Below are 21456 nucleotides of genomic sequence, written 5' to 3'. Positions count from 1 at the left end.
CCATGGGACAGCAGCGCAGAGACCGGAGGGGCGAGGTGCCCGCTGGGTGGGACCCTCCTACAGCTTCTGGGGGAGGGCAGCCCCGCCGGCCCCCAGCTCTGGTGCATGAAAGAGATTTCTGTCGCCCTGACCGGCGCGGCTCAGGGCGTCCGGTGTCACTCTGCAAACTGAAAGTCGCCAGTTCGATTTCCACTCAGGTGCAAGCCTGGCTTGTGTGTTCCGTCCCCGGTTGGGGCAACCCATCGATGTCTCTCTCCCTCTCTTCCCCTCTCTCCAAAAACAAACAAATAAATAAATAAATAAATACATGTTAAGAAAATGAGAGAGAGAGAGATTTCTGATGATTAAGCCACCCAGTTTGTCGTCCTTTGTCACGGCAGCCATGGAAACAAACGCTGTGGGGTCTGGGAAGGGGGGCGCCCGTGCCCGGTGCCCTCCACGCCTCGGGGTGAGGCCAGGCTATTCCACACAGTGTCCCATGGAGTCTCTCTGCAGCCCAGGGGACGGGCATTCCCGTCCTGCAGGCCAGGAGCCTGAGGCTCGGAGAGGGAACGCCTCTGGTGTGAGCTACAGTGGGCGGCAAGCCCAGGTCTGCCCGAGTTGCTGGAGGGGACCCCGCAGCCGGGCGGGGGTGCAGGTGTGTGAGGTGTGGCCCCGTTGGGGGTGGGGGTGGGGTGACAGTGGGCACAACGAGCCAGGCGTTCTCTTTTCCGACTGTGCTGCCGGGGGGACCTTCCGGTGGGGGTGTCCGACACGAAGCTCCCAAGTGCTCAGGAGAGGCCAGGGCTGGGCCTGAGGACTCCTCGCCCAGGGACGGGTCGTCTCCGGCCCCTGCAGACCTCATGGTTCATGTCCCTGAGGAGAGTTGGCGGGTGTCTGTCTTGCATTTCAGTCACTTTGGAAGTCTCTCTGCCTGTCACGACATTTCCAGGCCCTGCTCTCATCTGTTTGTCACCTTTAAGCAGCGTTGGTGACGGAATCACGCGAGCGTCATGCCCACCCACGCAGTGCTGGGCGGGCGGCTCCGGGCTGCCAGGGAGCGAAGGTCGAAGGTTGCAGTGTGAGAACGTGGGGGGCGGGCTGTGTGGGCAGGAGGGGAAGGCCGGGGGCTCTGTGAGCCGGTGGGGCTCCCGGAAGCACTGAGCCACGAGGCCCTCGGACCCCCCACTCCCGCCCCCTTCCTGTCAGGTTAGAGCCCCTCCCCCAGCCCCCTGTGAGCCGGACTGGACCCCGGGGAGGACGGACCACGAGGCAGGGCAGTCCTTTGGGGCGCCCGTCAACCCTGCCCCCCCTTGGCGTGCAGAAAGATCGCACTTCTATCTTTTAAAAAAATCTTTGATTTCTTTTTTTTTATTTTGATTGGGTCCCTGCCCTGGCAGGGGTGCCTGACGGCGCAGGGTTAGGATACAAATTTCTGCGTTGGAGATGGCGACCCATTTGCGGGCACACAATCAGATTAGTGGGTCACATTTGTTATGTAAGCCAAGTGCAGTCTCAAAGCAGCGGAGCACGGCTGGCGCGAGGGACAAGGGCGTTGCTACAGGTTCACATTCCGCACAGGCTGCTGTGGGAAACGAGCCCCCAGTCATCAGGTCCCCCGCCAGGCCCCGGTGACGGGCACCTCACGGGGACGAAAGCATGTCTGCGGATGGGATTAGGCTGAGGACTCGGAGGGGGAGACTATCCCGGGTCACCCAGCGGAGCCCGGAGCGCCGTCATGCTGGTCCTCGGAGCACAGGGAGGACACAGGGAGAGCACCCGCAGGAAAGAAGGTGGAGTGGCCACCGCCTGGAGCCAGAGGACACAGAGCAGGTCCTCCCCACGGCCTCGGGTGGGGGAGCAGAGCCGACACCTGGGTTTCAGCTCAGAGACACCCACTTTGGGCGCCGGGCCTCCAGCGCAGGGAGAAAATGGGTTGGACTGTGTTAAGGAGCCGCCTCTGGCCTGCAAGCCCCTCTCCATGTGCTGATGTCGGAAGCCTGGAGTGCATGTCCCAGTGCCCTTGATCCTGAAGTTCACGGGTTCTCGGGGCCCCAGCTCTGCTTCTCTGTGACACCTGCTGACCTTCAGCTGGAAGGTTCTGGGTGGGGTGGTACAGAGCCACAGTCAGGCAGCAGCCGCACGCAGTGGGGCCCTGACTCACGGCCTGTTCACTAGCTCTGGCCCCTTCCACCTGTGGCCCCCACCACCCGTCTCTGCTCGGTGTCCTCCCTGGGGAGGCAGGGATGCGACTCCCACCTCAGGCGCGAGATGCCACGTGGGGCTTGCAGGGTGCTCGGTGGGGGGCTGTCATCTGTGTCACTGCTGAGCAGGGCACAGGGCCACAGGGCACAGAGGGCAGAAAAAAGGGGAAACTCTTCTTGTGAGCCAAACGGGGGGGAAGTCCCTGCCTTGGAAGCAGACGTGGTACCCACTTGCGGGCCCCCCGGGCTGGGTAGGGATGCTGTAGGTGGCCTTTCCCGCAGGGTCAGCGGTCACCGTCCCTGTCCACTGGGCAGGACTGTCGGAGATCAGATTCGGTGGCCGGCTGCCCGCGTGCACAGGAGATGATGCCTCCTGCTGGGCGCTGTCACGGACGTGCATCTCACCCCTCCCCGTCTGAGTGGCGTGAAGTGTGGCTCGTGACTGGGCTGCCCCAGGCCTGTTGGCTGTGGGACCCTGGGCCCACAGCACACGCACCCTTAACCACGATGATGCCGCGGGCTCCCTGCGTCCACGTTCTGGGTCCCAGGCGGCACCGACCACTTATGCTGTTGGCCGGTCAGAGAGTATTTCCACCTCCCGAGATCTTAATGCTGAAACTAGCACAGGAGCATCACAGAGAACGGGGGACACCTCAGGGACTGTGGTGGCAGCCAGACGGGTGCAGGGACCCAGCTCTGTCTTCCAGGCCCAGGGGCCTCCGTCAGTCACTCAGACTCCCCAGGCCTCAGTTTCCCCTCAGAACACTGGGGGTGTATGGAATAAGTGAATGAGAAGTAGACCCCCCCATTCATGTCCACCCAGAACCTTAGCATGTGCCCTTGTGTGGAAGGAGGTCACCCTGTGTCGGGGCGGCCCCAAACCCAATGGCTGGTGTCCTTACAAGAGACAGAAGAAGATACAGGACACAGGGCGAGGCCACGTGAAGACAGTGGCAGATGTTGGAGCCATGTGACCGCAGGGCCAGGACCGGCTGAGCCGCCCGGACCTGGGAGAGGGAGGGGGGACCCCCTGGAGCCTCAGGGGAGCGCAGTCAGGCCCCACCTTGAGGCCCGACCCCGGCCTCTGGGGACTGTGAGGGCAGAAATGTCCGTGGTTGAAGCCCCGGTGTGTGGGCCTGGTGGGGCAGCCCCGGCACGTACGCCGAGTGGCTGGGACGGTGTGTGAGAGCTCTCCCGCCGCTCCTGGCCCACGGGGCAGTCAGTGTTTCTGGCCCTCCCGGCCCCTCCCCCGCCGTGTGTGTGTGTGTGTGTGTGTGTGTGTGTGTGTGTGTTCCAAGTCCCTTTCCCGGACGCGTGGGGAACAGGTGCCCTTTGGAGTGTGGCGGCATCTATTTCAGTGCGCCGGGAAGGGGCCGCAGGGCGCAGCTGCCGCGTCACCCTCTGGCGAGTCAGCCGGAGCTGTGTCGGCCACAGAGGCGCCCCGCCAGTGCAGCGGCGCCCGCAGCCTCCACGCTGCTGGCCCTTCTCACGGAGGCCGCAGTCCATGGGTGTGCACAGCGGGGAGACAGGTACGGCTCTAAACCACCTTCCTGCCTGAGCCACCCAGCCGGGGAGGAAGGTGCACTTTCATAACGAGAAGTCTTGAGTGCCAGGAATAATTTTGGGGGGCGTGATGGGAAGGGGGTGGTGTGGCCCAGCTCTGCTGTCGCTGAATGGGGTGAGGGCCAGCACGTGTGAGCGCCAACTGTATGCCGGACTTTGGGACTTTCTCGGCAGACTTGTGGTGCCAGTCTGTGGTGTGGCCCCACTTTACAGACGAGTATGCTGAGACTTGGGGGGGAAGAGCAGGCAGGTGCGTCAGTGTGAGTGGGCTCCAGCGCCCTCTGACCCCAGTGGGCCCACAGCCTCTCTGCCCCAGCCCCCCCTTCCATCCCTTCCTCTTGTCCTTTAAGGTGGTGGTTCTCGGTCAGGGCCCAGTTTGCTCCCCAGTTGGCAATGTCTGGAGGCCTCTTTGGTGGTCACTCCTTGAGGAGGAGGACACAGAGGCCAGGGGTGCTGCTCGGTGCCCTCCATGCACTGACGGCCCCCCAGCCACGGGCTGTCCCGCCCCGAGCACCGGTGGAGCTGAGGCCGAGGGCCCGCCTGCTTTACGGAAGGTCATGAAACTGCCGGCCCCCCTGGTGTGGACTCCGAAACAAGGCCATCAGCCCTTGGGTAAAGAGCAATGTGTGACGCCTGGTGCACGCGAGGCAGCCTGCAGGGAGGACGGCGGGGGCAGAAGTCTCGGGCCTGGGGACTTGGGCAGAAGAGCTGGGTGGGAGTGAGGTGGGGGAGGGACGGGGAGGGGGCCAGGACCCCCAGAGGCAGAGGTGGGGTGCATGGGGAGCTCCTCTGTGTGCCCACCCTGGCCTCCATCCCGAGATGTGCCCCCCGGGTCCTCAGGCCCCCACCTGGCACGAGGCTCCATGCCCTGTGGGCAGCTGGGCAGCGCTCCCCCCGGCCTGCAGGATCTGTCCAGAGGCAGCAGCCAGGGAATCTGGTCGGCATCTCCCCGTCAGCGCCTCGCACCCAGGGTTTGCTGAGGGCAGCAGCGCTGGGCTGGGCCTCGAGCCCTGACTCTGGCCTGGCCTCTCGGTCCCTGGTCCGAGCTCTTCACTGCCTGGGGCTCCAAGGCTCCCACCTGCAAGTGGGGGGTGACGATGCCTCCTCCCTCCCGGGCTCCGTGAGTGGGCACAGCAGATGCCCCGTGCCTGCTTCCCACAGCCAGGGGCCAGGGCTCCCCCCGATATGTCCCCGTGTCGACGTCTCACTCCTGGCCTTCGAGCGCCAGCTGGCTGGGGCGCAGGCAGTAAACACGCCCTGGCCCCAAGGGTGCGCAGGATCCCTCCGGAAACCCCAGTGGGTTCCAGGAGCTGGGACTCGTGCCGATGTCCAGTCCTCGCTCAGCGTTTCCAGGCTGGAGGTGGGGCGGGTCCCCGCCCAGCTGAGGACACCGTGTCCTCCACACCCTGTTGTGCTTCCCCGGGTGGCGGCCAGCAGTGCGGACGGCACAGAGCAGCCACAGTGCTGGGGGAGATGCCGCCGACCCACAGAAACAAGCGCCCTTGTCCCCGCCCACAGATGAAGGCGGGGACTGGTGATAAAAACAGCAGCAGAGGAAATGTGATTCACTCTGCAAAGTTACAGTAAGAGCGGAAACCGAAAACTCGGTAAGAAAGCACGGAGCCTCTTGGTCATCTCGGGTCAGGTGGCGGCCGGTCCGACAGATCCCCAAGAACACGCAATGCAGGGAACGCGCACGAACTCGATTTCATCAAAACGGAGCACTTTCGTGCTGCCAGGACCTTCACGAGGAAAACGAAAACACGGCCCGCACCGTGGGAGCCAGCCCTTGCCAGTCACGTGTTTGATAAGGGAACTTGCCTCTGGAGTGTAGGTGCTCCTGGGTCAGTCACAGAAGGACAAGCGATTGAATGGACCCGGTCTGAAGAGACGCATCTCCAGAGAAGGGGTGCAGGTGGCTCACAGGGGTGCGATGGGGCTCAGCACCCTCTGCCCCCAGGGAGTCCCCCCCACACCCACTAGGGCGGCTGCTGTCAAAACGACAGGCAGTAACGAGTGTGAACAAGGGGGTGGAGGGTGTCCGGTGTGTGGCCACCAAGGGAAGACACGCAGAGTCGGCATCCGGCTGAACGGTGTGCCCTAGCTGTGTCCCCAGGACAAGCGGGACCCCGTCCGAGCAGGAGGGCCTCACAGTGGCCCCCACGTGCTGACCAGCCGAGTCCTCCATCTGCGGAGGGGCCCGTGGAACTTGACCACACAGCAGGACTTCACCCGGCACACAGAGGAAGGCCGCCCTGGCGGGCGCCGCGGCGTGGCTGAGCCGCGGGAATGCCGTGCTCGGGGGGGAGCCAGACGCGAAAGGCCACCGTGGACTGTGTGGTCCCATGCGTGTGATCTGTCCTGAAGGGGCAAGCCCTTCAAGACAGGGAGCAGGCTGCCTGTTCCAGGCAGGAGGTGGGGGTGGACGGTGAGTGACGGTGGAGGGGTGGGCCTCTTGGTGGGGCCGTGGAGATGCTGTGACAGTGACCGTGATCATCACTGGACTCTCCCAGCGCACCAAAGCCTGTGGTGTCGTGCCTCCTGGGGAGAGCAGGGCGTATCATGAGAAATGTGTCCGTAGAGCTGAGAAGGGCTCAGGACGGGGGTGTTCCCTGTCGTGTGGACTGAAATTGACAGGCACATGGGGGCTCCAGACGCGGCACCTGGTGGGAGAAGAGGTCCGGGGCAGGGCTGTGACCTCTCAGGCCCTCTGTGGCCATCCCCGCTAGATTCGAAGACAAGGACTTTTCTGGGTTGTTTGGACTTGTGATGTTACCCAGTGGGGAGCAGTGAGGACCCCCAGCCAGGCAGGTGGTGTCTGGAGGTCCAGGCTGCAGCCCCAACTTCAAGGGCCTGGGCAGCAAGGGGGCGGCTGTGGCTTGGAGCTGGCCAGGGCACACCGTGGGGAGGGGCGGTACTTGTGGGCAGGTCCTGCAGCCCCAGGGGCTCCCACACTGGGGGGTCCCGTGGCAGATGGGACCTGGCCGGGCCAGCTCAGGCTCACAGACCCTTTTGGTGGCCGTTGACGGAGGGTGAGGGATCCTGTGGCCTGGGCCCGAACCCTCGCAGTGCTCCGCCCATTGCCGGCTCTGTGCCCCGGGCTGTCGATGGAAATCGCCGCGTGCGGTGCCTGGCACGGCTTGGACACAGGACTGAAAGGTGAGGATGACTGTTGACTGTCGCCCCGCAGGGGCCCTGTGGGCAGCTTGAGTCACCAGACGCGTTTCCTGGTTCCGACTGGATTCAGTGGACCTTCATGGGGCATCTGCTGTGTGTGCGGCTCTGGGGACGGGTTGCAGGCCCAGACCAGACACTGGTTGACCTGAGGTGGCCGCCCTGGCTGATGGCAGTGGGACACAGGGGAAAAGCATGTTCCTGGGAGCCCAGAGCCCCGAGTCCAGGTCCCAGCCTGGCCACAGGCTCGCCAGGCCCTGGCAGTTTCCCAGGGGATGGGCCCAGACGCCTGCTGAGCCCTGACCTTCCGGAATGCCACCCCGAGATGCCTCTCCAGCCAGGAAGGACAGCTCTTCCGGGGATGAAATGACACACTCCAGGGGTGTGGGTGGCGAGGGCGCCTGGACCAGCTGCTCGAGGCGCAAAGAGCCCCAGGAATGGCCAGAAGCCCGGGCTGAGGTCTGCTGGCAGCTCACGACCAGCCAGAGCTTCTGGGGCATTCAGTTCGGTGAGTGGAGCGGCAGCTCCATCACCCACAGGGCCATCCCTGAGTGGGCACCCTGGGCTGGAACCACAGAGGTGCGGACTGGGGCGGGAGCAGTTGGCGGGTTTGGTGATACAGAGGCTCCCCGACTGGAATGATGAGGTCACCTCCTGAGAAGCCGATCGGCAGTTGAAAATACCATGTGTCGGGAATGCATTTACCCCACACAGCCTAGCTGAGCCCTGTCGGTTTCTGCCGAAGGGGCATTGCTGTGGCACCCGCGGTTGAGTCGGAAAGTCCTACGTCCAACCGTCATTCAGCCCAGGCGTCTGTACTGGCATTTTCACACCCCCGGGCTGCCCGTTCACACCTGTGCTCACGCCTGTGTTCAATGCTTAGACCCCAGAGAGAGGAGAGTTGATGTGTGACTGTGGGGAGTCACCGTCTGACCTCGGTGCAGGTCAAGGGGGCAGGTGAGCACACTCAACTCTGCAGGGGAACCAGGCCGTGCTCCCAGGGAATCAGAAGAGGTCACTCTGGGGAGGTCAGGTCCAGGGCAGCAGGTCGCGGTGTGGGAACCAGTCACTTTCAAGGCAGTGAGTCATTTCTGGCGTAACAGGTCCCTTCCAGGAGGTTACTTTTTGGGTCACTTCCAGTAGCAGGTGGAGGGCCCCTGCAGCTTGATCAGGTGATGGTTGAGACCGGGTGGGGGCAGGTTCCGGGAGGGACGTCCCTGTGCTGGACCGGAGATGTCAGCGTGATGAGCTCTGGGTGTGGGTGTTCCCGAGTTTGTCCCCATCTCCACCCTCGTGTGCCAGCTCCTGGGGGCGGGCCAGTGTCTGGTGGCCTCACCCTGGCCCTGTGCAGGCCAGAGCTTGGCGGGAGGGGACCCACCGCATCCTCGCGGGATGGAGGACTTGCTGACTGTCAGACTGCACGGCCCTCCGGCCGCTCGCTGGGCCAGGCTGCTGGGGGCTGTGGCGGTGAGAAAGGGGGGGGGGCGGGGAGCAGCTCCCCCCGTATACAGTGGTCGGCCCCAAGGAGGTTTGGGGGCGAGGGCTCAGGTGTGATTGGTGAGATTTCCATCACGTGACCCTGGGGAGGGTGGGAGGGCCCGGGCCCACACCTGCAGCAGGCGCTTCCTCTGCCACCTGTGGGGAGCCGTGCCCTAATGAAGGACTTGTGGGCAGTGCTGGCCTCTCCCTGAGTGGGCAGCGGCAGGGGGAGTGAGTCTGTCCTGGGGGTGGGCCCTGGGCCTCAAAGCCACAAGATGCACAGACATGATCCCAGGGCCCAGAGGGCAGAGGGGCAGGGGCGGGCTGGCCGGGCCACCTACCTACCTCTGTGAAGACGGGTCTGTTGTCACGGTGCTGTGTCTACTTCCCACCACTAGAGGGAAGCACCACTGTCCTCACCTGCACAGAGGCTCCAGGTGGGTGGAGGGGGCCTTCCCACTAAACCATGTCTTAAAGCAGCTCCCCCCAAACCAAATATATCCCCAGTAACCAGGAAACGGGTGACTCAGGCTGTGAGATTAGGAAATGACGGCAGCTGCTGTGCATCGAGCCCTCGGGGTCTGCTGGACATGGGGCTGGCACATTTTGGTCCAGGGTCCCAGCAGGTCCCAGCCAGGGGGTGGGAATGGACGGACCGGTGGAAGTCCGGCCGTTCGGGGTCCAGCACGTGGGGGGTGGGGCGAGGGCTGCACTCGGCGTCTGACCCCGCAGCCGGCAGTGCCCCTGGCCCCTGACAGTGTGCCCAGGGGGCTGGTTCGAGGTCTCTCTGATGCCGGACTGGGGTTGTTGTCAGGCAGTGTGAGGACTGTGTGCGTAGGAGGGACAGCCGGTCGTCCTCTGGGCGCCTGACAGGCCAGGAGGCCACAGTGGGGCCGATCTGCGTCCCCCCGCCCCCGCCCGCTTGGCTGCACCTCAGACGGGACTCGGTGGCCGGTCAGCCCCACGTGGGCCCTCGGCAGCCGGGCTGTGCGCAGGCCCGCTGGCCCTCGCTGTCTGCGGTGTCCAACCTCAAGGGCCGTGGCCCCTCCCGCACGGGGAGTCTTAGCTGCAGGCCCAGGAAACCCTCACTTTTGCCTCCTCCCGTCCGTTGTATTAAATAACCCACGGGGATGGTTTCTGCAGTGATTCCACAGGAAAAGTGGGCGTGGGGCACTTCACGCTGCTGACATTGAACCCAGAGCCGGCACTGCCACCGTAGGTCCCAGAGCACAGGCCGAGTTCTTGGGCCCTGCCGAGCTCAGCGCCAGCCAGGCTGCCGTTTGGTGTCTTGGGGGCTCTGGACCCGCGAGGCAGGCGTGACGCTGGGCCTCCTGCTGCTTGCCGCCCTTGCTGCGCCTGCTTCTCCGCGCCATGGCTTCTGGTCCCCAGACGGGGGGCACTCTGCCGGCCAAGGGCAGGTACCGCAGAGGAGGGGAGGGGCCCCACTCTGGTCCGATGGGGGCTGTTGGGAGGCAGGGTTTGGGGGTGAAGAGGGCAGTGGGGAGCTGATGGAGGAAGGTCCTCCTGTCTGGGGTCCATTCTTCAGTTTTTACAGTGGGGATGAGGCCTTCCAGCCTGGTGCTCCATCAGTGCTAGGTGTGCACACCCGTGTGTGTGTGTGTGCATGTGAATGTGTGAATGTGCCTAAATGTCAGACGAAGCGTGGCAAGTGTTTTCTGTGCCCACCCACCTCCCCTGGGCCCAGCTGTGGTTCTGCCAGCCACAGGGGCTGTTCCTCGGGCCTCTGCCAACCCTTGGACTCACTCAGCCTGGGCACTGGGCAGCCCAGAAAAAAGGGGCACAGGGTCCTCCAGGGGGGCAGGACATGGGGCTCATGTCCCCCCCAGGGGGGCGGGAGATGGGACTGGTGCCCCAGCCCCCTTCCCTCCAAGGCAGGATCTGGGCGATGAGGGATGGCCCCTCCGGGGGTGGTCTGCTTGTACCCGGCAGTGAGGGCTCAGTAACACGCCTGCCCTTGCCTTCCCTGCCCGTCCCTTCTTCCTGCCACCTGGGTGCCCCAGATAAAATACACACTGTGCCCTGTCCTGTCTCAGCCCCAGGTTAGGGGACCCAGACTGAGTCAGGAGGGTGGCGTTAGGTGTGGAACTCAGCTAAGACCCAACATGAGAAGGCAGAAGCTCTTTTTTCAGAATGGGCTGGGGCAGGAGGTTGGCCACCATCACCTGCATTTGGTGGGCACCCCGAGGCAGGTGGAGGGCTCAGAGCGCAACCTGGTGGAGAAAGGGGCACGAGTCCCGATGAAGCCGGGCGGGTGGGGAAGGCTGGGGCGGCTCCTGGAAGGGGGTGTCTCAGGTGACAGGTTAAGGGGAGCAGGTGTGGCTTTCTCAAGCTGGACCTGCGTGGGAAGTGGGTACAGCCTGCTCGGTGCCTGTGTGGGCCACGCTCTGCCTGGCAGGCCCCTGTGCCTCCTGCAGCCCCACCACCTAACCAGCTCCTCCTGGCACCGCCCGTGACCCGGCTGGGAGAGAGCGGGTCCCCAGCCCCGGGGCCCCCAAGCCAGCCTCTGCCGCCTGGCTTGTCACCGTTGCTCACCCAGCTGTCTGCAGTGTGGCTGTCCCTGTCCTGCACTCTGGCCTCCATAGGTGCTTTGGGGGGTGTGGGTGAGGAGCACGTGCCCTGCCCCGGCCCCAGGAGCCCCCAGTCGGGCCCCTTCTTGGGTTCCCAGTGCCTCTGGATGTATCCTAGGTCACAGCTGGGGGACAGCAATGACGCTCAGGTTGGCGTCCCGGCACAGAGGGGACCTGAAGGACACTCACAGGAGGCTGTGGCCCAAGAACCTGGGTCTCCTGGCTGCGGGGGGAGGGCCATCCAGCTCCCTGGGTGGGGCTCTCTGAGGCCATGTAGGGCCAGGGTCGCGCCATCCCTGGGGAAGATAGTGATCTCCCCGTCACTGCCGGTGTGCACACAGGTATGGGGGCAGGAGCCCTCACTGGGGTTGACTGTGATATCCGATTTCCGCTGGTCCCCAAGGAGAAGACGAGGCTGTGCCCGATGCCCCTGGGACTGTGCTGGCAGGGGTGGGGACTCCGTTCCTTGAACACAGCGGGTCTGCTCCCCCGTGCCTGTCCGCCCTCCATTAACTTGGCTCCTTCCCCCCCTGCAGTGTCGGAGCCCCCAGCCGCTCACAGCCTGCTGGAGAAGCCGCCCAGCTCCGCCATCCTGTGCACCACCTGTGGCGGCGTGTGCAAGGGGGAGGTGCTACGCGTCCAGAGCAAGTACTTCCACATCCAGTGCTTCATCTGCAAAGGTGAGTGTCTGCCCGGCCCTGTGTGGCGACCTGGCGCAGCCGGGGCCCGCAGCTGCAATTCGGGGCACAGAGTGTCTCCGGGCAGCTTGCCGGGTCTGGGGGCTTGGAAAACCCCAAATCCAGAACCTTCATGAGGCAGTGGAACTTTTGGGTGGGGCCCGAGTCCCTTGTGGGTGTGGGGAGGGCCAGAGTATGGGGTCTGGGTCCCAGGAGTGTCTTCACACAGCAGCACTCGAGTCCCAGGGCTCAGATGCATGGTCCTGTCAAAGTGGCCCCAGGGGCCGGGAGTCAGAGCCTGTGGTCAGGGCCGGTGGCATGACGTGGACCGTGGGGGGCACAGGGCCTGTGCCGGGCCCTCCACGAGCCCCCCACGGAGCAGGAAGAGAGCATTGCCATCATTCTGAGTGAGAGTGGCCTCTGCTGTCTCTGACTGTAAAACACAGTGCCAGTGCAAGCGCAGCCTAGATTCAGACAACAGCACAGAGATGAAACTTAAACCGAAAAGAACCGTGGGGCATCCCGCCGCGGGGCCGGCCTTCGCAGCGAGCCTCTGGCTGGCTCCTCCCCTCCTTGTGCTCCAGGTAACACACTTCCACGGAGCACAGATAAGTCATGTGTGTTTGCACTCGGTTTCCTGGGAACATCTGAACAACAGCGTTTGGGGGCAGAGGTGGACCAGCCAAACCGATTTGGCCGGGGCTCCAAGGCCACGGGGCTTCGGTTTTACAGGGTTTATGTTGGCACCGCAGGCACACTGTCCACCTGTCTGCAGGGAGCAGGGCCCGCACCCCTGCTGTCCTGGGTTGGAGAGGATGTCGTCCTAGGCCTTCAGGGCTGCTGTGGCATCAGCCAGAATGGCTGGGATGAACCCCGGGAGCTGAGGGTTTGCTTTTGGGCGGCACACACACAATCCGGAAAGATGCTGCACAAGTCACAGAGTGACGTGTGTTTTATTGGGGGGAATGCCAACACCGTTTTTATTGAACGTACCAAAGGCTGTGTTCCCCCCACACAGGGTCCCGGGAGACCCCAGTGGGGCCAGGCTCTTGAAAGAGAAGGACGGCCAAGCTCAGCCTGCACAGTGAGCTCTGCGGAGGGGGAAATGCACTGGCCACGGTGTGTCACGTGGTTTCAGAGCTCACCATTAGTGGCAGGATCAAGTGCTGGCAGGGCGCACGGGCAGGGGTTGGAAGCTTCTAGAGGGGGTGTCACGGGGAGGTGATGTGTGGGCTCTGACCTGGAGGCAGGAGGGTCAGGTGGCAGGGCACCGTGCAGTGTGGGGGCAGCCTGCGCCCGTGGGGAGGGGCAGCAGGGTTTGAGTGCCAAGTGCGGCCAGGGGAGAGAGGCAAGGCTGGGGCGGGAGATACAGCTGCCCATCTGGGGCGTGACTCCGGGCCTGCCTGTGGCCCCGAACGAGGGCTTCACCCACCCTTCTGGGGGTTCCGTGGTGCGGCCTCCTTTGGGGGGGAGTGAGGCAGCAGGTGAGCAGCCCTCCCCCAGAGGACCTCTGCCGGCAGCCAGCACGTCACTGTCACAGGCTCTGTGTGAGGGAGGTGCGTGGTCCTGCTGCCTCCCCTGGGGCAGGTCCGGAGAAGGCCCGGTGCCCCGGCCCCAGAGGGGTCAGAGTGTAACTGACAGGCTGACACCGGGGCTTCTGCAGGTGTCGCCGGGCCTGTGACTTAGGGAGGATGATGGGGACCACCAGAGCTGCCCGACCCCAGGACCCCAGCCCCACCCTCCCTTCACAGGTCCTGGGGATCCATCTCTGGGCCTGGGTGGCTGTCAGGGTCGTCACCAAGGGACCTTGATGCCCCTGAACTTCCTGGATCCAAGGGTCCCTGCACATCGACTGCCTGGCTCCTCCCTGGTGAATTTTCCCTGCCGCACCTTCGCGCCCCATTACGGCCCGTGTACCCCATTACCACCTGCCCCCCGAAGGCTGCTGGGGCCTTAGTGATGGGCACATGGGCATTCTAGGATGGTGGCTTGGGGGCCGTTTGGAGAGATGAGGTGAGGGACAAGGCTGGGCCCAGCCTGGGAAAGGATGGCGCAGCCACGAGCGGCTCTGGGACCTGAGGAGCCGTCGGCATTTCCACAGACCAGAGCCCGGTCCAGCTGCCTCCGTGGGACGCGGCACCGGTGCCCTGCGCTCCAGCTGTAAGGCAGACGTCCGTCAAACATTGTCTGGCTCGGTGTCCTCCACGCCCCACAAAGACCCGTGTGTTACATTACTGGAAAGCCAAAGCCATTAGGTCACTCTTTGTAAACACTTATCTCAAAACAAAAAGAGGAAGTGCCTGCTGCACTTAGAAGGATTGTCTGAAAGCGCAGATCTGAGCCGCCCAATAATAGGCCCGCCTCCTGGAATGCAGTCCTCCCATGGTTTGGAGGGAGGCGGGAGCTGCCCACCGCCCCTCCCCACCCCATGTCCCGGAGGAGGACCACGTTGTCCCGTGAGGCTCACCTCCGCTGCACCTGCGGGTCAAGAGGTGCAGCTGCTGTTTTTAAAGCACCTTTAAAACAGCCGCGCTTGTTTATGGGTGAGAATCACAAGGTCGTGGGTTGGCTGTGGTGAGCCCAGAGCCTGAGAGCCACGGCGGGAGGCTTCGGGGGGTGAGGAAGGACGCCTGGCCCCCAGCACCCCAAACATGGCGGATGCTCACCCCCTAACCTGAAGCCTGGAGGTAGTCCCGCACCCCCAGGGTCAGTTAGCTTAATGGCTTAACAGGTCATCCAAGACCCAGGTCCTTCCTCCACTTCCCCACTCCCAACTGTCCCCTGCCCCTGCCATTCGGTGCCTGTCAGCAGGGTCTCTCCTCATGATCTCAAGGGAGCTGCTGTAGCTCCGGGCATCGCACCCTCCTGGGGTGGCGCTCAGCTCCATGGGAGGGGGGTGTGGGGAGAGGCCATCTCTCTGCATGGTGCTGTCCTTGGTCAGGGAGAACCCTCTCCCCGAGGCTCCCCCAAGCTCCCAGCATGACGCGTTGGCCAGAACCGGGCCCGTGCACTCCTGCTGGCTGAGCAGAGTGGGAGGTGGTCACTGACGTCAGACCCAGCCGTCCCCGGGGGCATGTTGCCAGGTGAAATGAAGCAGGTCTGTGAGCACAGAGGATGACAGTGCGGCTGTCCAAGTCCTATCCGAGAGGCCCCGGTATTCGGGGTCCCTGCCATCTTGGCACTTGTGGACTGGCCTCGGTTTACCTGGGACACTCCATGAAGGAAATGACATCATTATCCTGCTCCAAGCTTGGGCCTTGGTGCCTGTGGGTCTGAGTTCAAATCCCACCTCTGCCTCCCCCAGCTGGGCAGATCTTAGACCTGTTTCTTAACTTCTGTTTCATTCAGCAACTGTTTATTGGGCACCTACTATGCGCAGGCGTGTTCTGGGTGCCTAGGATGCATCTGTGAATAAAGCAGACATCCGTGACCCCATGGACCTTGTGTCCTAGAGCAGGGAGGGAGACAGGTGGTCACTAAAGGGCAGAATAAATAATGTTTTATCACACGATAAGAAGTGACAGCAGGGGAAAGGAAGACGCAGGCTGGGGTGGGGCTGGGGTACAGGGGGAGCTGCGGTGCAGGGGGAGCTGCTATTTCCAAGTGGGGATCAGGGAGGGCTTCACGGAGGAGGTGCCTTTGTGTGAGGACTTGAGGGGTAAAGGGGACAGGTGCCTCCAGGACCGTGGAACGTGCCCAGGAAGCAGGAGTGGGGGAGGCTGCCCGTCAGGGAGGAGAGCCCTCGGCCCTGCCTGTCACTTGGTGACAGTGGCCAGGGTTGTCCACAGGGACAGCTCCACCTGGGGACAGACAGGCCGAGAGCTGCTCTGGGTCTTCAAGGGAACAGTGCAAAGTGCCTGCACACTGGCCTTTTGGGATGTTCGCGGGGCCTCGTTGGGAGACCCACCGAGGGCTTCGGACCTCGGAAAGCCCCGGAGAGAGGGGAGTCACCCCGGCTGGGGGCACAGGTCACCGCGCACAGCACGGCCCTCGAGGGTGGCCAGGAACTGCGGGTCACGTGGCAGAGCTGGGGGCAGCCTGGGCAGGAGGACTCTCCAGTGACCTGGCCTGCTATTCCAGGTGGGAGCCGGGCCAAGGTCAGGGCCGACCTGGGCCAGCACAGCCCTGCCAGCCCCGGCGCGTGAGCCCCAGCAGGCCTCTGCATGGCTTCGGGTCGGAATGTCCCCCAGCCCCCTGGGCAGCAGCTCGGGACAGTGGAAAACTACCTGTCGCCTGACCACCCTGGGACCTGCCCTCCGGTTCTGGCTCCCAGCCCTGCAGGCTGGCCAGAACGTGGATACCAGGCTTTTAAATGTGAATCCTGCCCTGTGCGGGTGTCTCACCTCCGAGGGGCCTGCTCCCCGTCAGGCACGCTCCTCGCCGTCCTCTGTACACAGGGCCCTCCCTCCTCTGTGGGACACTCGCTGCGACCCAGCTCAGCATGGGGCTAATCGTTCCCCAGACCTCATCCCTGACTTCTTAGTGCCAGATGGGCATGGCTAACCCTAGTTCCAGAGGAGGACCCTGAGGCTCAGAGAGGTTAAGTGACTTGCCCAGTGCCACACAGCGGCAGGCCAAGAGGGAGGACTCAGGCCCAGGCTGCCAGTCCTGAGCCCGGTGATGGCTGACCGACAGTCTGTGTGATGCTGCAGCCCAGCCTGGGGCTGGCTGTCCGCCCACGGGCACTCCTGGTCACTTCCTCTGGAGAGGGGCCCGGAGCTGCTCGCTGGGTCAGCCGGTGGGGGCGGTTTTCACATTCTTCATTGTCAGTGCCAAAGGGTGTTCCTGAAAGCCCCTTCCCACCACCGCCCGGCTCTCTGGAGCGTTTCTCCTAAGTGACCACAGTGAGTGCCGAGGCTGACCCGGGGCCACCCACAGCCGCTCCGAGACCCCTGTCCGCCTTGGCTGATCCCACAGGCAAAATGGAGTGCAACGCCAGAGCAGCGTCTCCATCAGGAGATTGAACGTTACCCAGGAACTCAGAGCAGCACTTGCAGAGGCCGCGGTTCCCCGTCTGGGCCTGGCCTCAGCAGGCGCGGGAGGCAGGGGACCCGGCGGCAGTGGCAGCTGCCCGGCCGGTGGCTCTTGGGGTCGGAGTGTCATGTCCCCGTGACAGGGACTCCTGTCTCAGGGGGGCACGTTTGTCCTCCAGGGAACGGCCAGCGCCGCCCCACCCTTACAAAGGATAAAAATGGCCAGACACCAGGGCCGGGGTGTCTGTGAGCCACTCTGTCGCTCAAGGGCTGAAATGCCACAGGCGGGGCTTGCGGGAAATGACAGTAAACCTCCTGGGAAGGCCCCAGAGAGCCAGTTGTCCCCGAGTGGGACCTCTGTCCAGGCTGCGTCGTGATGTGAGGCTCAACTGGGTGTTCGCTCTCGGGTGGTTGAGGGAAGGGGTCAGCCCCGGCCAGCCTCTGGCCTGGCCGAGCTGCTGGGGCTGCAGGGAGTTCTGGGGCCTCCAGCAGGAAGGGGTGGGGCAGGAAGGGCGCCCCTCTGAAACTGGGCCTGGCTCCCATGTGCCTCGGGGCTGGAGGGGCCTGGGTGGGGTGGAGGCTTAGGGGCCCCAGTGGCTGAGTGGCCGGCTGCCCCAGGGGAAGGTGCCCTGTGCTCCACCTGCCAAGACCCCAGCCCCTCTACCAGCTGCAACAGTGCGGCTTCCTGCGGTAGGAGGGGAGTGTGAGGGGTCAAGTGTCCCCACCTCGTTCCCTCCTGCAGGGGCTCTGGCCTTGTCCACGCATAGGGGGAGTGGGGGAGGGTTCAGCAGCCTCCCAGCGTGGGGGGTCAACTGTAGGGATTCATTCATCTGTTGTCAGCCACAAGGGATCTCCCTGCCCTGAACAGAGCCCAGCACATAGTAGGTACCCCTGTGATCCATTCTATTCTGCAATGGAAACCAGAGCCTGGAGCAGCGGAGGGGCTGGGGACATCAGCGTGTCACCCTAGTGGCGTCCCAGACGAGGGAGGGAGGCTGGTGGCCCCTCAGCACAGCTTGGTGTCTTCCCAGGTCAGTGCCCCTTTCTGGAAGCTTCCACAAGGAAGTCCACTCAACTCCAGGCTGAGGGGCCGGCACTGGAGCCCGTGCCTGGGCCTGCTCCTGGGTTTTTTTTTCTGTGAACCCCTCCGAGCCTGCGTCGGGTGGGGAGCTGTGTGTGGTGTGGGGGTCCACCTGGGGCTGTGGGGCCCTGGCCCGCCATCCCGCCTGCTGACACCGGCCCCCTGCGCTCTCCCTCAGCGTGCGGCTGCGACCTGGCAGAGGGCGGCTTCTTCGTGCGCCAGGGCGAGTACATCTGCACACAGGACTACCAGCGGCTCTACGGGACCCGCTGCTTCAGCTGCGACCAGTTCATCGAGGGCGAGGTGGTGTCGGCGCTGGGCAAGACCTACCACCCGGCCTGCTTCGTGTGCGCCGTCTGCCGGTGAGTGGGGCTGCGGGCTCCCTGCGCGTCGCCGGGACTGCCCTTCCAGCCAGGCCCAGCCAAGGGATGGCGGTGGACCCTGGGCGGTCCACCCCAAAGTGCGCCCACGTCCAGCCCGACCCTGCAGGCCACCTCCCCAGCCTGCAGCAGGGGTTTGAGCCCTCCTGCCTGGGGGGTGCATGGCCTCCTTCAGCTTCTGGAAAGGTCTCTCCCCCCCAACCTCTCCTCGGCCCCTCCACCAGCTCCTCTCCTGGTCCGAGTTCTCCACACGTCCCATCTCTCCTGTTGGTGCTCGTGGGTTCCACGCTTCGGCCCCTCCTTGCCCACCTGCTGCTGCTCCCCGGCCGTCCTGCCGGGTCCCTCCTGCACTGCCTGCTTCTCACTGCCCCTGTCCCCAGTCTGGAGGTGACAGTACCACCCAACCCGCCAGGTGCATGAGCCCAAGCATGGGCATCTTCTACCGTCCTTCACTTTCCAGAATCCGCTCAGCCACTGTCCCCACTCAGGCCTCAAAGTGCGTCTGCTGGGGTCCCCCCACGCCTGCCACTCCACACGCACCGCCCATGGCCTCCGAGCCCGAAGCCTGGCTCAGAGGTGCGTCCAGGCGGTGCCGGTTCTCCTGCTCTGTTGCTCACTCAGCCAGGCTTTCCTAAGCACCCCTGCGGTCCAGGCTTGGTACCCTGGGCCTGCGTCAGCAGGGACCCCACACCACAGGGCTCAGACCTGGGGCGCTGCTGGGCAGCAGGAGGCACCTCCCAAGCCTTTCCCACCGGGAGCAGCCTCCCCTACCATTGCATCCTGCGTTGCCTCTCTCCTGGGCCCCAACGTCCCTGGCAACCGGCCGCTGGAACAGCTCGATGTGAGCCCCACGCGGGTCTGGGCTGGCTGGGCACAGAGCAGGCGCCCGGTGCCTGATGCTGGGTGGACGGAGGTCCCGAGCCTCGGCGGCGGGGCCACACGGGCTTCCCTCTCTGCCCTGCACCTGTGGGGCGTGGGGGGTGCGGCCAGCGGGCGGCCTTCCACCTGGGCTCCTCCCTCCCACCACAGATGCGCTGCCCCCAGGGCGATGCTGCATCTCTGGGAAACGAAGAATAAACCTCCCGAGTCCATTCTCCTCTGTGCCCTCCCCCCACTACACCAGTGTGACAGGGACTGCGTGTTGTTCCCAAAGCCTTGTCCCAGGTGACCACACGTGCACTGGATGGAAGTGGGGGCTTGGTTGGGGGGGATGCTGGGGGGGATGCTGAGAGAGGGCGGGACAATGGCACGGGATGTTTCTAATGCCAGTGTCACTATGTGTCACTGCAGCATGAGTGGGTCAGAGTCGCTTGGGGACCATCTCAGGGCCGGACCTCTGAGCGTGTCACTTGATGAGGTTTGATGTCGTCACAGTGGGTGTGAAAGGCCACCTCTGGGTAATCGGCTATTTTAAAAGTGACAGCAGACAACTCAGTCACACTGGAACTGGGCCTACCGGCCACTATGAACAGCTGGAGACCTGGACAAAGACACAGAGCAACCGTGTGCAGACACTGGGGGCCCCGATGGCTCAGGACTGAGAGGGGAAGACACGGGAGTGGAGCCCTGTGACCCCCGGCCTGCTGCCCGGCCCAAGGGGGGACCCACTGGAGAGTGGCTTCCTCGCTGAGCCAGGAGGTGGTGACCCGAGAGACAGCAGCACTCAGAGCCCGGGGAGCTGCGCAGGGGCCGCGGGTCTCCGCCGGGCACGGAGCTGTGTAGATGCAGAGGAAATGGCACAGGGCGAGGCGTAGAAGGGCGGGGCTGCTGTGAGCCACGCAGGTCCCAGGGCCGGGCGACACGGAGGTCTGGCCAGGTGGCAGCGCTCACTGAGTACCCAGGCGCACAGGAGGGACCCCGAAAGGGCCGTGCCCCATCGGTGGGGCCGAGCCCTAGGGCAGGGGCTGCTGTAAACCTGCACTGACAAAGTGGAAGGAAAACACCTCAAAAAGCTCAGCCCGACGCACAGACAAGCTCGCCCCCGATCTAACGCTGCTGCTCATGAAAGGAAACCACAATGTGACCGGGGCCAGAATAGTCCGCCCCCCCTCCCGGGGGACGATGGACCCCGGAAGGAGAGCCGTGCTGGACGCCCAGGTGGCGGCGGCACAGGCCCGTCAGTGCGCTGTGTCCCTGAAGGAGACCATCATATGGCCGTGCCACAGGAGATATCAACAGACACCAAACCGAGTTCCTAGAAATGAAGATTACCGTTTCCGAAACGGCCACCTCCCTGGGAGGAATCGGCAGGAGACTGGGTTCTGCAGAGGAAACATCAGTGAACTGGAAGATGTAGCCGTAGAAATGATTCGTCTAAAGCAAAGGGAGGGGAAAAGGCTGAAAATGTAAAGAGAGGCCCAGCGCTCTGTGGGCATCGATCTGTCTGTCTGTCCCTCTAGGCTGGGAGGGGACACCCAGCGGATCGGAGAAGGCTGAAAGAAATTTGAAGAAATAAAAGCTGAAAAATGTCCAAATTTGGTGAAAGCTATAAACTCGTGCTTCCAAGAATCTCGCTGAACCGCGGCAGAAGAAACACAGCAAAACCCTGCCAAGCCCGTCCCCACCAACTTCCTGAGAAACGGTAGTGAGAAGGAAATCTTAAAAACAGCGAGAGGAAAACACGTTGTGTACCACGGAATAGAAGGCCGACCCCGGACTCTGCGCCCGAAACCATCGGAGAGGGTAGGACGGCGTCTTCGGAGAGCAGAAAGAAGACATCAAACGCCCCTACGCCATGCCCCCCAAAATGCCTTTCAGAGATGCAGGCCAGGCGGGTAAAGGGCACAGGGTGCTTTGGGGGGAGGTGATGAAAAGGACCCCCGGCTGATTGTGGGGACGGTGGCACAGTGCTGCACACACGGACGGCCGTCGAGTGGGGTGGGAGTGGCCGCGTGCATGTGAGTGGAAGCGTCGGCGAAGCTGCCACACAACACGAAGGCGAAGCAGACTCTAGGCGCTCGCGAGCCCAGAGCGGCCGCGGCCGGTGGTCCTGTCTCTGCGACGGCGTCAAAGGAAACACGGAAGCCGGAGGAAAACGTCTGAGGATGTGAAGGAGATGCCAGAGCGAGCCATTGGCGGGTAGGTGATGTATCATCTGATGAAGGACTCGTGTCCAAAATATGTAAAGGTCCTGCAAGTTGATACTAAGAGGACAAAAAAACCTCCATTAAAAATGGGCAAAAGAGCTGAACGGCTGCCCCACAGAAGAACATTTACGAATGAGCGATAAACACACGAAAGGAGCTGAGCCTTGTCAGTCATGAGGGGCGAGCTTCGGGGCCCTGGTCACAGGCTGCCTGGTCGCAGTCCACCGGACAGCGGCCACCTTGTCCACCCCGCAGTCGCCGAAGGGGAAGTC

At 63.7% G+C, this 21456-nt stretch overlaps 1 protein-coding gene across 1 annotated transcript in view; it reads left to right on the top strand.

Moving 5' to 3' along the window:
• Positions 1-3614: 3614 nt before the first annotated feature.
• Positions 3615-21456, top strand: part of ABLIM2 (actin binding LIM protein family member 2) — a 71518-nt gene continuing 53676 nt past the window's right edge. Inside the window, exons 1-3 of the mRNA XM_053672466.1 lie at positions 3615-3712; positions 11524-11667; positions 17897-18080. Of these exons, the coding sequence (XP_053528441.1) occupies positions 3688-3712; positions 11524-11667; positions 17897-18080 (353 nt within the window). The 5' untranslated portion in view covers positions 3615-3687. The remainder of the gene's footprint in view (positions 3713-11523; positions 11668-17896; positions 18081-21456) is intronic.

Source organism: Artibeus jamaicensis, unplaced genomic scaffold (assembly GCF_021234435.1).
Source record: "Artibeus jamaicensis isolate MK-2021 breed Jamaican fruit bat unplaced genomic scaffold, CSHL_Jam_final contig_76, whole genome shotgun sequence".
NCBI lineage: Eukaryota > Metazoa > Chordata > Mammalia > Chiroptera > Phyllostomidae > Artibeus > Artibeus jamaicensis.
The sequence above is the reverse complement of the archived record's forward strand: the minus strand, read 5'-3'. Positions and strand labels throughout refer to the sequence as shown.